General features: G+C 41.3%; 1 protein-coding gene across 1 annotated transcript in view; it reads left to right on the top strand.

Moving 5' to 3' along the window:
- EFCAB8 (EF-hand calcium binding domain 8) overlaps positions 1 to 13,272 on the top strand; it is a 67,210-nt gene that overhangs the window by 41,511 nt on the left and 12,427 nt on the right. The window contains exons 21-22 of the mRNA XM_034640131.1: positions 6,328 to 6,549; positions 7,085 to 7,222. Of these exons, the coding sequence (XP_034496022.1) occupies positions 6,328 to 6,549; positions 7,085 to 7,222 (360 nt within the window). The remainder of the gene's footprint in view (positions 1 to 6,327; positions 6,550 to 7,084; positions 7,223 to 13,272) is intronic.

Here is a 13,272-nt window from a genome sequence, read left to right as displayed (position 1 = left end):
AGATCATGACCTGAGCTGAAGGCAGATACTTAACGACTGAGCCACCCAGGCGCCCCTGGTAGGGTGTTTTGTATAACATGTGAGTAGGGATTGGGTCATCTCTGTTCTCCCTTCCTCCTGCACCTTTCCCCTTTCTGACCCTGGACGCCCCTCACTGTGTTGTCACCACTCGATGAAGTGACCACTAAGGCTCCTTCTAGCTGTGACCTGCAAAGATACGGTACTTCAGAGACTGTTTGGGTTCCCTTAGACCGTACTAGGGGCCCAGTGAAAATCCACATGACAGTTGTGTTAGGGTGTGGCAGGACTGGTCCCTTCCCCAGCTCCAGGGTACAGGGACTTGGGAATCGAGGAGCAGTGCCCTGCAGAGCTGGGTCCTGCGGGGTGGGGGGGAAGTGGAGAGCTGTGAGCGGTGGGACAGTCTCTCCTCCAGGTTCTGAATGTGCTTTCCTCTCTTTTAAAAAAATGCGCTAGGGGTGCCTGGTAGGTAGAGCATGCAACTCTCGATTTTGGGGTTGTGAGTTTGAGTCCCGATTGGGTATAGGGATTACTTAAAAAAAAAAAAAAAGCCTTAAAAAAACTTTAAAAAGTAGTCATGCTAGTTGGTTAAAAAAATAAAAAAAGAAGCGTGCGTAAAGCAAAATATGAAGTTCCCCCGTGTCTCACTCACTCCACTCCACCCAATAGTAGCAGCCACAGTCACCGCCAGTGAATTGGTGGACTGGGTTAGCCTTTATTCTTTCTATTTTTAGACCAGTGATGTAAAATAGCTACGTCCTACCATTTCCTTTTTAAAAACTTAACTGTATGGCGTGGAGATGCTTCCGTATCAGTAATTTAGATTCCTCTTACTCTTTATTATAATTGTGTAGTGCTCCATAGGTTGGAGGGATCACAAACGATTAAGCCAGTCGTCTCTTTTATTTATTTATTTATGGATTTTATTTATTTACTTGTGAGAGAGAGCGCGAGAGCACAAGTGGGGTGAGGGGCAGAGAGAGAAGCAGACCCCCCCACTGAGCAGGGAGCCCGATGGGGGCTCGATCCCAGGACCCCGGGATCATGACCTGAGCCGAAGGCAGACGCTTAACGACTGAGCCACCCATGCGCCCGCCAGCCTTCTCTTAATAGACATGTAGATGAGTTCCAGTTTTTAACTTTGATGAGCGGCTGTGCATCGAACGTCCTTGTGCGTATGTTTCTGTGCTTGTGTAAGTGCATTGAAAGGATGGATTCCTGGAAATCGTTGCCCCAAAGATCCCATCCCTTTCAGCCTCTGAGTTTGACCCAAGTAGATGATTCAAAGTCTGACCTTTGATGGTGACCTAGTCCCCCCATGGCCCACACAGTTATTCATTAAGTGTTTACCCCATGCCAGGCCCTGGGGAGGCAGCAGGAAAGAAAACACCTGTGCCCCCGTGCAGCTGACATTCTAGCTGGGGTGAGACAATTAACCAGTGAGTAAAATAAATGGTAGGTCACAGGGTGAGCAAGTACAGCGGAGAACCAGAAAACTGAGGCAAGGGGAGGGAGGATGGCAAGGGAGGTGGAGAGGGCAATGCTGTTTAAATAGGGTAGTCAGGGAGGGCTTCATGGAGAAGGTGGCATTTACACAGAATGTGAAGCCTGCCGCTGTTTGGAAGGATGGTGATCCAGGCAGAGGGAGCAGCAAGTAGAAAGGCCCTCACAGGAGAGCTTCTTTACAATGTTCCAGAAAGAGCACTTCTCTCTCTAATTAGAAAGTGGTACATGTCCTTCATTAAAATTGAAAACTTCAAGCCTTATAGGAGTGTATAAAATAAAAGGATGACTTACCTTCTTCCTCAGTCTCCAGGGTAATGACAGTGAAGGCATCCTTGTAGATATTTTTCTGTGCATATACAAGTACATACATGTACGAAAGTATGTATGTTCCTATAAATATTTTTTCACCGGATAGTATCCTATTATACATACGCTGCTCTGCAATTTGCTCTTTTTCACCCAACACCTCATGGCATCACTTCCTGCCAGTGTCTGTGGAGCCACGGCCTCTCCTTTACCAGGTGCATGGCATTTTGGCTAATGGGATACCTGATCTATCCAGCTGGCCCGCTGTTGCTGCTAGACAGTTAAATTTGTAGGTTTTGCCTTTGTAGTTAACATTGCCATGAACATCTTTGTACATGAATTTTGGACCTCACATCCATTTCCCAGCTATAAGACTCCAGGATTAGAAATGCACTCTTAGAAAGCTTTTGTGATGGAGTGTTACATTCCAACCTAATAATAAGATCAGCAGCAGTTAATATTTATTGGGCTCTGAGTATCTATTAGATGTGAGCTTAAACATTTGCCTAAATTATTTTTATTTTGTCTCTCGAACAGCCCTGGTGGGTGTGTACTATTATTATTCCCATTTTATGGATAAAGAGACGGGGGCTCAACAACGTGAAGTGACTTGCCCAAGATTCTCACTGTCAGAAAGTAGCTGAGCCAAGGCCTGATTCCAGATCTGTTGGTTTTCAAAGCCTGTGTCCTTGACTCTTTGTGCTGCCACCATTGGGAATTCCTCGGGCTTTTTATCTGGACTGGTGATCTGTGTGTAATATGATTTGTATCATGAATCTTGACAAGAGTCTTTGGAGATTGTATGCAAAGCACTGAATGTCTATTTGTGAAATTTCAGGCTGGTGTGTGTGTGTATGTGTGCGCATGTGTGTGGCTGGCAGTGCTGTCTAAGACTGGCCCACTTCTGATGCTGACCCTCCTTCCTGGCTTCTAAGTGCTCTGTCTTCTACCCCCAGTATTTCTGAAGCATTCGAGTCCTTTCCCTCTGGGGAGCTGGGTGGCAGACAGAGTGGAACTTCTCAGGATGGTTCCCTGGAGAGGGTCCCCCTCGGTCCTAGCCTTTCCATAGCAGATGAGAGTGGGGCAAGGACACTTGGGGGAGTCTTACCTGTCAGGTCCCCTTCGTCACCATTTCTGTCCGGCCATCTCAGAAGACCATGGGGGAGGCAGAAAGGACATTTGGAAGGGGACAAGGACATAGATCCACGTGCAGCTGTCTCTCACGGTTTAGAAATGAAGCCCCCATCCTTGACCCTCTCCTTAGTGGTGAAGCCCAGCCCATGTGTAGCTTCACCTTCTTCTGAAGGGGTCCCAGGCAGACCGTTAGTCCCCCTGCTGTTGAGAACTGTCTGGGACCAATGGGGTACGTGAGGCTGGAATGTCCAACCTCAGTCCAGAAGCTCTTTCCAAAACAGGCAGGGGACTGTCTTTGAGGTCTCAGGGGCCAGGTGCGGAGTGCAAAAGGGATAGAGTTGCTTACCTGCCTTCCAACCACACGGATCCTGCTCTGTGCTGCCCAGGGCAGGGCATCCTTCTGTGCCCACACCTGACACTGGCCACACAGCCCTGACGGTGGGCTCCCGCAGGCCCATGGCCCTCTCTGGCCATCATGTCCCTTCAGCCTGCCCATTTAAGCTGTCCCAGGGCTGGTGCAGGAAGGGTCGGGAAGGAAGCCTCAGCTCTCCCCAGTTCAGAAATAGGAGATCTTCGTGGCACATCATTTTCGTGAATCCTGTGCGGGTATGAGGAATCACATTTTAAGAGAATATTTAATGATCTGGAGTAGCCTTATAACAAAATTGTCTTTAAAAATGATAATAACTACAATGAAAAATTAAGTGTGCCTCTTTGAGATTTGTTTTTATATGTCTGTATGCTATATATACACGGAGGTATGGTTTTGGTGTTTAAACAAGACCAGGAGCATTTGAGACTGTAGTTCACCTGTTTGCTTTTTTTTTTTTTCTTTTTAAACCTAGCAATGTAGAGTAGACAACTTTTCCTCTCAGTGTGTATAAATCTATCTACTCCATTCTTGTTAATGGCTTCATACAGAGGGCCAGTCTATGCTTTTTTGAACCTAAAACTTACACAATTTGGTAAGGCCCCCTTTATGAAAAATAACACAAAATTATGAAAAAAGCCTAGATACAAAAGTGAAAATTTATTTAAAATCAGAAAAGAAATGACAATATTAAAACTTACAACTGACAATTACAACAGTCACCACATGTTGCTAATTCCTCCCTTGGAAGGGCCTTGAACTTGACCTCGAACTTTGCCTTTAGCTTTACGAACTTCACTGGCAAATCTGCCCCCCGACTGCAGTATGTTTCTTTGGATTTGCCCTAAGTTATTTAATGAATGCCCAGTTGATAGACATTTAACTTGTTCCTAGTTTTTTGCTGTTATAAACAATGGTGCGACTGAGATCCTTATAGATTTGTCTGTGTAGTTAAACTAGATTTTCTAGAAGTGGGATTGATGGGTCACCAAGTGAGCCCAGTTTACATTTTGATGGATGAGGCCAATTTGCTCTGCAAAGGCTATGATGAGCTGCTTTCCCTCCAACATTGTGTGAGTCTGCCTTTGTCCTTATACTAAGCCAATAATGGATATTAGCCTTTTCTTAATTTCTGCCAGTCTAGTAGGTAGAAATTTTATTTAAAAAATTTCTTTGATTATTTGTAATACTGAGCATTCTTCATGTTTGTTAGACATTTTCCTTTCCTTCCTTCCTTCCTTCCTTCCTTCCTTCCTTCCTTCCTTCCTTCCTTTCTTCCTTTCTTTCTTTGAGAGATAGAGAGTGTGTGCTAGTGGGGAGGAGGGGCATGAGCCAAGGGAGAGAGAGGATTTTAAGTAGACTCCACACCCAGCACAGAGCCCAACGTGGCGCTCGATCCCACAACTGTGAGATCACGACCTGAGCCGAAATCAAGAGTTGGACGCTTAACCGACGAAGCCACCCAGGCGCCTCTAGACATTTGTATTTCTTCAATGAATCAAATATCCATTCATATCCTTTGTCTGTTGTTTTTCACATTAATTTCTTGGAGCTCCTTAGGTGCTTTGGAAGTGAATCCTTTGCCTGTTGTGTATTTGCAGGTATTTTCACCTCATCTGCCTTTGTGATATCACACTGACATTTTAGTTTTTATCTAGCTATCTTTATTTTTCTTTGCAACAATGGAAAAAGGCATTGTTTATCCCAAGATCACAGAAAAATTTGTTATATTTTCTTCTAGTCATTTATAATTGCATATATATTTAGTCATCTTTCTGTCCGATCTGAGTAGTTTTGTGTATGGTGTGATGTATGAATCTAAAATTTTTTTTCTAGATTGATAACCAGTTGTTCAAATGCCATTTATTGCATAGTTTTATCTTTTCTCCACTGGCTTGAGATTCTATCATTCTTATATAGTATTAGAGTCTTCTGTTTCTGGGATCTCTCTTCTTCCTTTGCTTTTTGTCTGTTCTTGCATATATATTTGATAATTTTAAAAATGTGATAAGTCTTTATAGACAATGCAGTAAGATCATGGTGATTATTTCTGGGTATTGGGAGTCTGTGGGTAATTTTAATTTCTTCTCATCTGTCTGTGCTGTCCACATTTGCACTGTGTGCTAGTATACTTGCATAAAGTGGGGGAAATGCTCGCCCTTTGTCTTTGGTTTAGGGACTCCTGGTTTTGTGACCCTGGCCCCTGCGCTGACAGGAAGCAGGTTAAGCATTTTGTTTTGGACATGTATGATAATAGGGATAATTGAGAGTTTTGGTTGTTGGCGACATGTTTTGGGGACACACAAGTCACCACACTGTAATTTCTTTCTTATTTATTTATTTATTTGAGAGAGAGAGAGCAGGGGGGAGAAACAGAAAATCTTAAGCAGACTCTGTGCTGAGCACAGAGCCCAAGGTGGGGCTCAATCTCATGACATTAACATCATGACCCTGAGATCGCGACCTGAGCCAAAGCCAAGAGTCGGACGTTTAGCCAACTGTACCACCCAGGTGCCCCAAACCACACTGTAATTTCTGACCTAGCAGGAATGGGGCAGAGGGAGAGATAGATCTCAAGCTGACTCCCCGCTGAGCGCAGAGCCTGACGTGCTCAATCTCATGACCCTGAGATCATGACCTGAGCTGAAATCACAAGAGGCCGCTTAACCAACTGAGCCACCCTTGTATGTCTTCTTCAACATTCACTGATCACATACCACATGCCAGGCACCACTGTAATTGCTGAGGATAAAATAGTGAACCAAAAAAGCCATGAACCCTTGCGCGCAAGGAGCTCATAGTGCACCCAAATGTTCCTCGTTACCAGCTAGGGAGGAAGAGTGGTAGATGGTCACCATTCTCACTGGGCATCTAGGAGATGGTGGGGGGTGGTGGGGGGTGGTGACTTGCCAGGCCCCTCAGCACCATGTGGCCGTGGCCAGGGTGAGGCCCAGCTCACAGCACTGCTGAACAGGCCTGCCTCTCTTGCACAGATCATCTTCCTGCAGACCAGGCCCCGCCAGCCACACGTAGCCGCCCTGCTGAGCAGCTGCATTGATGGCCACATCTATGCCTGGTCCATCCACGGGGTCGGAGGCCTGTTGGGGAAGTTCCCTGTGGACTTCCTAAGCCAGGGAGATGTGGTTGTGGGTGCCATGGCCTCGGATGAAAAAGACTTGATCCTTCTTACGGGGGATTGTAAAGGATACATCAAGGTGAGGAAGAACTGTCTTGAGATTGAGGGGCTGGCGTCAGCCACGCTCCGGCCACACTCTTTGCTGTGTGTGGCACTAGCCTAATCCCTACTCCCTCTGGGTACTGGTTTCATTTGTAAAATGGTGGGCAGTAGAAGCCATCTTCTGCTCTGGTGCGCCCAGGAAATGAGGGAGGACATGACTCCAAGAAGCCTTTCCCAGTGGGTCCCCTACTCCATTATTCTCTTCTGGCAACCCCTTCACCCCCAGCTGTGCACCTCTGTGATCACCTGTCTCAAGAGCTGACTTCATGCTTTGTGGTGAGACATGAGGCAAGAGTGTCTTGTCCTTGGGCCGGTCATACCCTCTCTGCATGCCAGCTAAGGGGTCTGGCCTAGAAGATCCTTAGGACGCCTTCTGACCCCGAGTGTCTGGGTATCTCAGAGGTGTGAGTGCTCCCACCTCAGAGTGAAGAGTAATCATCTGGGAGGGCCCACAGTGTGAATTGGTGTTGGTGTCAAGAGTGCTGGGCTGCTAACCCACATTTTGTGCCTAGATCTGGGACATCAAGGATTACTGCATATTCACTGACAAGTGGTCACCTCAACCCAGTGGAACAAACAAGTTCCAGTTCTTAATTCCTGAACGGGTCCAGATCAACCTCCCACACTACATCCCCTTGGAGGAGAAAGAGGTAGGAAGATTACTGGAGGAATTTGAACCACACTAATGAGCTGGGGCCATGTTCTCTTACTGAGATTCTGAGTCTTTCATGTTTCTTGTTCAAGGTAGTCTGGTTGATGTGGAAAAGTTTTTGTTAGCCAGAAGTCACCGTTACCCAGTAAAACGCAAGTCTATACACACCAAATATACCCACGTCCATACACATGCATGTGAACACACACACACACACACACACACACACACACACACACCCCTTCTGTGGGCTTTAATCTTTGTAATGAGGGCCCTGAAGTCATGAATTCTTTTTAAAATAATGACAATATTTGGGGCAGCTGGCTGGCTCGGTGGGTAGAACATGCAACTTTTGATCTCAGGGTTGTAAGTTTGAGCCCAATGTTAGGTGCAGAGATTACGTAAAAATCAAATCTTTAAGAAAATAATGAAAATATCTATGTATTTTCTTGAGTAGGTAATATATTTACATAGTTCAAAAATCACTTGCTATTTCCCTAATGACTAATGAAGTTGAGCACCTTTTCCTTAGTTACCAGGAAAATGCAAATTAAAACCACAATGTGATACCACTCCACATCCACCAGAATGACTAAGACTAAAAAGATAGGCAATACCAAATGTTGGCAAGGATGTAGGTCCACTGAAATTTCTATTGCTGGCAGGAATGTAAATTGGTATAATCCCTTTGGGGAACTGTTTGGCAGTAACTTCTAGAACTGAATATATGTCTACACTATGATCCAGCAATTCCACTTCTAGGTTTAGACACCAGAGAAACCTATGCTCTAAAAGATAATGAATAAAAACATGGATAGAATTACCATTTGTAATAACTCTACATATGAAACAACCCAAATGCCCATCAATGTAGACTGGAAAAATACATTGCACTAGACACACTGTACAGAATAATATCGGGCATTAGAAATGAATGATTTGCAACTATTTATTACAAAATGGGTAGTTATTTGAACAATGTAAGTGAAAGAAGTCAGACACTAAGTATATATGGTAGGTTTTATCGTTCCATCTATATAAAGCACAAAAACAGACAAAACAAAGGTACCCCATTAGAAGTGGTTACCTTTGTGTGAGGCATGGAGTGGCTGGAAGGAGTCATGAGGGGGGCTTTGGGGCTGACAATGCTCTTTCATAATCTGGGTCTGGCCATGCAGCTGTGTTCAGCTTGTAAAAATTTATACAGTGGCACATTTATGACATGTATGCTTTTCTATAGGTATGTTATACATCAACGAAGATTTAAAAACTCAGGGAGTAGAAAAGGCTTATGGTGAGGACTCTTCGTCCTACTCCTGTTCCCACCAAAACCAGTTCTTCTTGTTTCACTTCTATTGATTTTTGGTGATTCTTCCAGTATTTATTTATCCAAACAGAAATGTGTAAAGTTCTTTCCTCCTTATTTTTACGTGAAGGTAGCATACCATACACACTGGTGCTCACCTTGCTTTTCTTATTCCATAATATATCTTGGAGATCTTTGCACAGAAGTACATTATTCTTTATAGCTGTGCAGTAAGCCATAGGATATATTAATGATATAATTCCCTTTGAAGGAAAATTGAGGTTGTTTTCAGTCTTTTTTTCTTAAAAGTGAATAGTGGATGTTGTTTCATATGTGTGAAAAATACGTCTGAAGCATAGATTCCTAGAAGTCGATTTCTAGGTCAAGGGCTTGTATGCGTTTGCAGTTTTGATAAATATCTTGCACTCTTAGGTGCCTTTTGAGTCTCTGCACAAAGATGCTAGGTCTAGTCTGGTTTCAGTAAGAAGAAAATTTTACTGCATTCAAATCTGTTGGGAATCAGTCACCCACGGGTTCAATAGATGAGGAATCTGTAATGTTAATATAACCATTTTAATAACAACAGTATGTATCATTTATTTTTTAAAAAGATTTTATTTATTTATTTGAGAGAGAGAGAGAGAGAGCATGAGTGGAGGGGGGCAGGAACAGAGGGAGAGGGAGAAGCAAACTTGCTACTAAGCAGGGAGGCCTGACATGGGGCTCGATCCCAGGACCCCAAGATCATAACCTGAGCTGAAGGCCACTGCTTAACTGACTAAGCCACCCAGGTGCCCAAAAAGTGTCATTTATTTACTGCTTACTGTGTTTCACAGATTGTGATAAGGGCTTTTAGGTATTCTCTCATTGACTCTCCGTGATAGCTCTGTGAGGGAGATGTTACTTTTCAGATGAGGGATATAAAACTGAAAAGCTGGAGGGACCTGTCTTAAGTTCACACAACTGCCGATGCTGGATCTGGGAGTAAGTCCAAGTCTGTCTGATGGCAGAACCTGTGCTCCTGACCATGTTATAATGATATATTTTAAACAAATTGGGATTATATTGTATGTACCTAGAATTTCCTATATTCTCAAACATTCTTAAAGATCAGACTTTCTAATGATTAAGTCATATTTGCTTTATAGAGATACAATCATTTATTTAACTTATTGTCAGATATTAGATCAGTTTTTTAATTTTTCATTATCAAAAAAGTGATAGAAAATGGATAAGTTCTTAGAAAGATATGAACTACTAGAGTAGGCTCAAAAAGAAATAGAAAATCTAAAGAAATAGAAAATTTGAATATCACAAGTAAAGAGATTGAATTAGTAATAAAACTTCCCACAAAGAAAAGCCCAGGTACAGATGACTTTACTGGTGAATTCTACTAAATAATTAAAGAAGAATTAATGTCAATTCTTCAAGAATTCTTGCCAAAGAGTTTTCTATGCGGCCAATATTACCTTGATACTATATCCAGACAAGGACATCATAAGAAAATAAAACTACATCTCTTGTGAATATAGATGCAATATCATCAATAAAATACTAGAAAATTGAATCCAACATCATATGAAAAGGATTACATAGCATGGCCAAGTCAGGCTTCCCAAGAATGCAAGGTTGGTTTAATATCCAAAATCAATTAATGTAATACACCATATTACATGAATAAGAACAAAAGACACATAATCATCTCAATAGATGCAGAAACAGCATTTGAGAAACTCCAACACCCTTTCCTGATAAAAATGTTCAATCAACAAGGAGTAGAAGGGAACTTCCTCAACCTGGTAAAGTCCATCTGCAAAAAGCAGCTACTATCATATTTAATGGTGAAAGATCAAACTTTTTCTTCCTAAGATCAGGAACAAGATGAGGATGTCTGCTCCTGCCATTCCTACTAATGTTTTACCAGAAGGGCAAGTAGGCAAGAAAATGAAATAAAAGGCATCCAGCTTACAATAGCATCAAAAAGAATAAAACATTGAGAAATGAGTTTACAAAAGTAGTGTGAAACTTGTCTTATGAAAACTTCAAATCGCTGTTGAAAAAAATTGAAGACAACCTAAATAAATGTAAAAATAGCCCTTGTTCATGGATTGGAAGATTTAATCTTGTTAATATAACAGTTTTTGCCAAATTGATTCAATGTAATCTATCAAAATCCCAGCTTCTTATTTTACAGAAATTGATAAACTGATTCTAGAATTCATATGGAAATACAAGTGACCTAGAATAGTTCAAAAATCTTGAAAAAGAACAGAATTGGAAAACTCACACTTCCCAACTTCAAAACTTACTCTGAAGCTACAGTGAAAATAGTGTTGTACTCACATTAGGGTAGACATACAGGTCAATGAAATAAAATTAAGCATGGAAAAATAAACTCTCACATTTATGGTCAATTGATTTTTTGGCAAAGGTGCCAAAACAATCAAATGGAGAGAAGAGTAGCCTTTTAAACAATGATGCTGTGAAAATTGCATATCCACACAAGAAGAATGAACATATAACATAGAGAAGAACATACCTCACAACATATATAAAAATTAACTTCAGGGGGCGCCTGGGTGGCACAGTGGTTAAGCGTCTGCCTTTGGCTCAGGGCGTGATCCCAGTGTTATGGGATCGAGCCCCACATCAGGCTCCTCTGCTATGAGCCTGCTTCTTCCTCTCCCACTCCCCCTGCTTGTTTTCCCCCTCTCACTGGCTGTCTCTATCTCTGTCAAATAAATAAATAAAAAATCTTTAAAAAAAATTAACTTCAGTGGTCATGGACCTAAATGGAAGAGTTAAAATTATAAGACTCCTAGAAGAAAACATAGGAAGAAATCTGCATGACTCTGGGTTAGGCAATATTTCTTAAATATGATGCAAAACCACAAGCAAAAAAAGGAACAAATAAATCGAATTTTGTCAAATTTAAAAATTTCAGCCTGCAAAAGACACCATTAAGAAAGGGAAAAGCTAACATACAGAATAGAAGAGAATATTTGCAAATCATGTATATGGTAAAAACTAGTATCCAGACTAGTCAAAGAATTCTTACACATCAACAGTAAAAAGACAAATAACCCAAATAAAAATGGGCAAAGGATACATAGTCATTTCTTCAAGAAGATACACAAATCACCAATAAGTATATGAAAAGATGGTGAACATCATTAGGAATTAGGGAAATTCATATCAAAACCATAACGAGATCCCACTTCACACTCATTAGGATGGCTGTAGATAATAAATGTCGGCCAAGATGTGAGTAAGTTGGAACTCTCACACATTGCTGGTAAGAACATAAGGTGGGTATAGCCACTTTGGAAAACAGTTTAACAGTTTCTTAGAAAGTTAAACACAGAGTTACCAGATGACCCAGCAATACACCCAAAAGAAATGAAGACGAGTCCACACAAAAACTTATATGTGGGTGTTTATAGCAACATTAGTTGTAATAACCAAAAAGTGAAAACAACCAACGTGTCCACAACGGATGAATGGTTAAGTAATGTAATAAAGTAGTGACACCCACTATAGCACCATGTACCTTGAAAACATGCTAAGTGAAAGAAGCCAGCCACAAAAAACCGCATATTGTCTGATTCTACTTACACCAACTGTGGAATGATGAAATGACCTAAAATTGATCATGACGGTGGTTGCAAACTCTGTGAATATACTAAAAACCACCGAAGCAAGCACTTTAAATGGGTAAATTGTATGTGAATTGTATTTCAATAAAGCTGTGTTTAAAAGCTATAAAAATGATAGAGCAATTTTTCTTTTTCACCAATCTTTTTGTTGTTGTTCGTACTTGTTCATCTGCACATCTGGTAGTTTATCTCATGAAAATAGTTTGTAAAACAACATAAATCTTTCCAAGGCCTTTAATGTGTACTGCCAAACTGCACTCCAGAAGGTTTATAGAGTTTTGCACTTCTAATATTTTGCTTTATCCTTGCCAGCATAAAGTATTGATTATTAGCGGTATTCATCCAAGTGAGGGTGCCTTGGGCTGCTAGAGTGCCTTGCTTATAAAAGGTGTTCAGTAAATAAATGTTTGAAGTGAAAAAAACCTTTTGGCTGATTTTTAAATGCAAATGGTTTCCTTTGATTTTAATGAAGATATCTTTGCTTATTAGTGATATTGACATCTTATTTTATTGGTCATGTATAGTTTTGTGAATTGTCTCTTTATGTCCTCTGTCCATTCTTCTATTGTGGTAACCATCTTTTATAAGTGATGTATAATCATTTTTAAACATATTAAAAATATTAACTTACTATCTGTCTATGTATTGCCAATATTTCCCCCCAATTGGTCATTTGCCTTTTAATTTTATTTATGACGATTTTAAAATTACAATTTTTTGGGGGGGGTCAAATAAATTTTTCTTCCCGTTGTGGTATTTCCCATTGTCAATCACTTTCTTATTCAGAGGTAAGCTAAATACTCATATTTTCTTTTATTTATTTTTTATTTTTTTATTTATTTTTTTTTAAAGATTTTATTTATTTATTTGACAGAGACAGAGACAGCCAGTGAGAGAGGGAACACAAGCAAGGGGAGTGGGAGAGGAAGAAGCAGGCTCATAGCAGAGGAGCCTGACGTGGGGCTCGATCCCATAACGCCGGGAACACGCCCTGAGCCGAAGGCAGACGCTTAACTGCTGTGCCACCCAGGCGCCCCCATATTTTCTTTTAGATGTTTTGCGGTTTTATTCAAAAGAATTCTTTGA

Source organism: Ailuropoda melanoleuca, chromosome 13, assembly GCF_002007445.2.
Source record: "Ailuropoda melanoleuca isolate Jingjing chromosome 13, ASM200744v2, whole genome shotgun sequence".
NCBI classification, from domain to species: domain Eukaryota; kingdom Metazoa; phylum Chordata; class Mammalia; order Carnivora; family Ursidae; genus Ailuropoda; species Ailuropoda melanoleuca.
The sequence above is the reverse complement of the archived record's forward strand: the minus strand, read 5'-3'. Positions and strand labels throughout refer to the sequence as shown.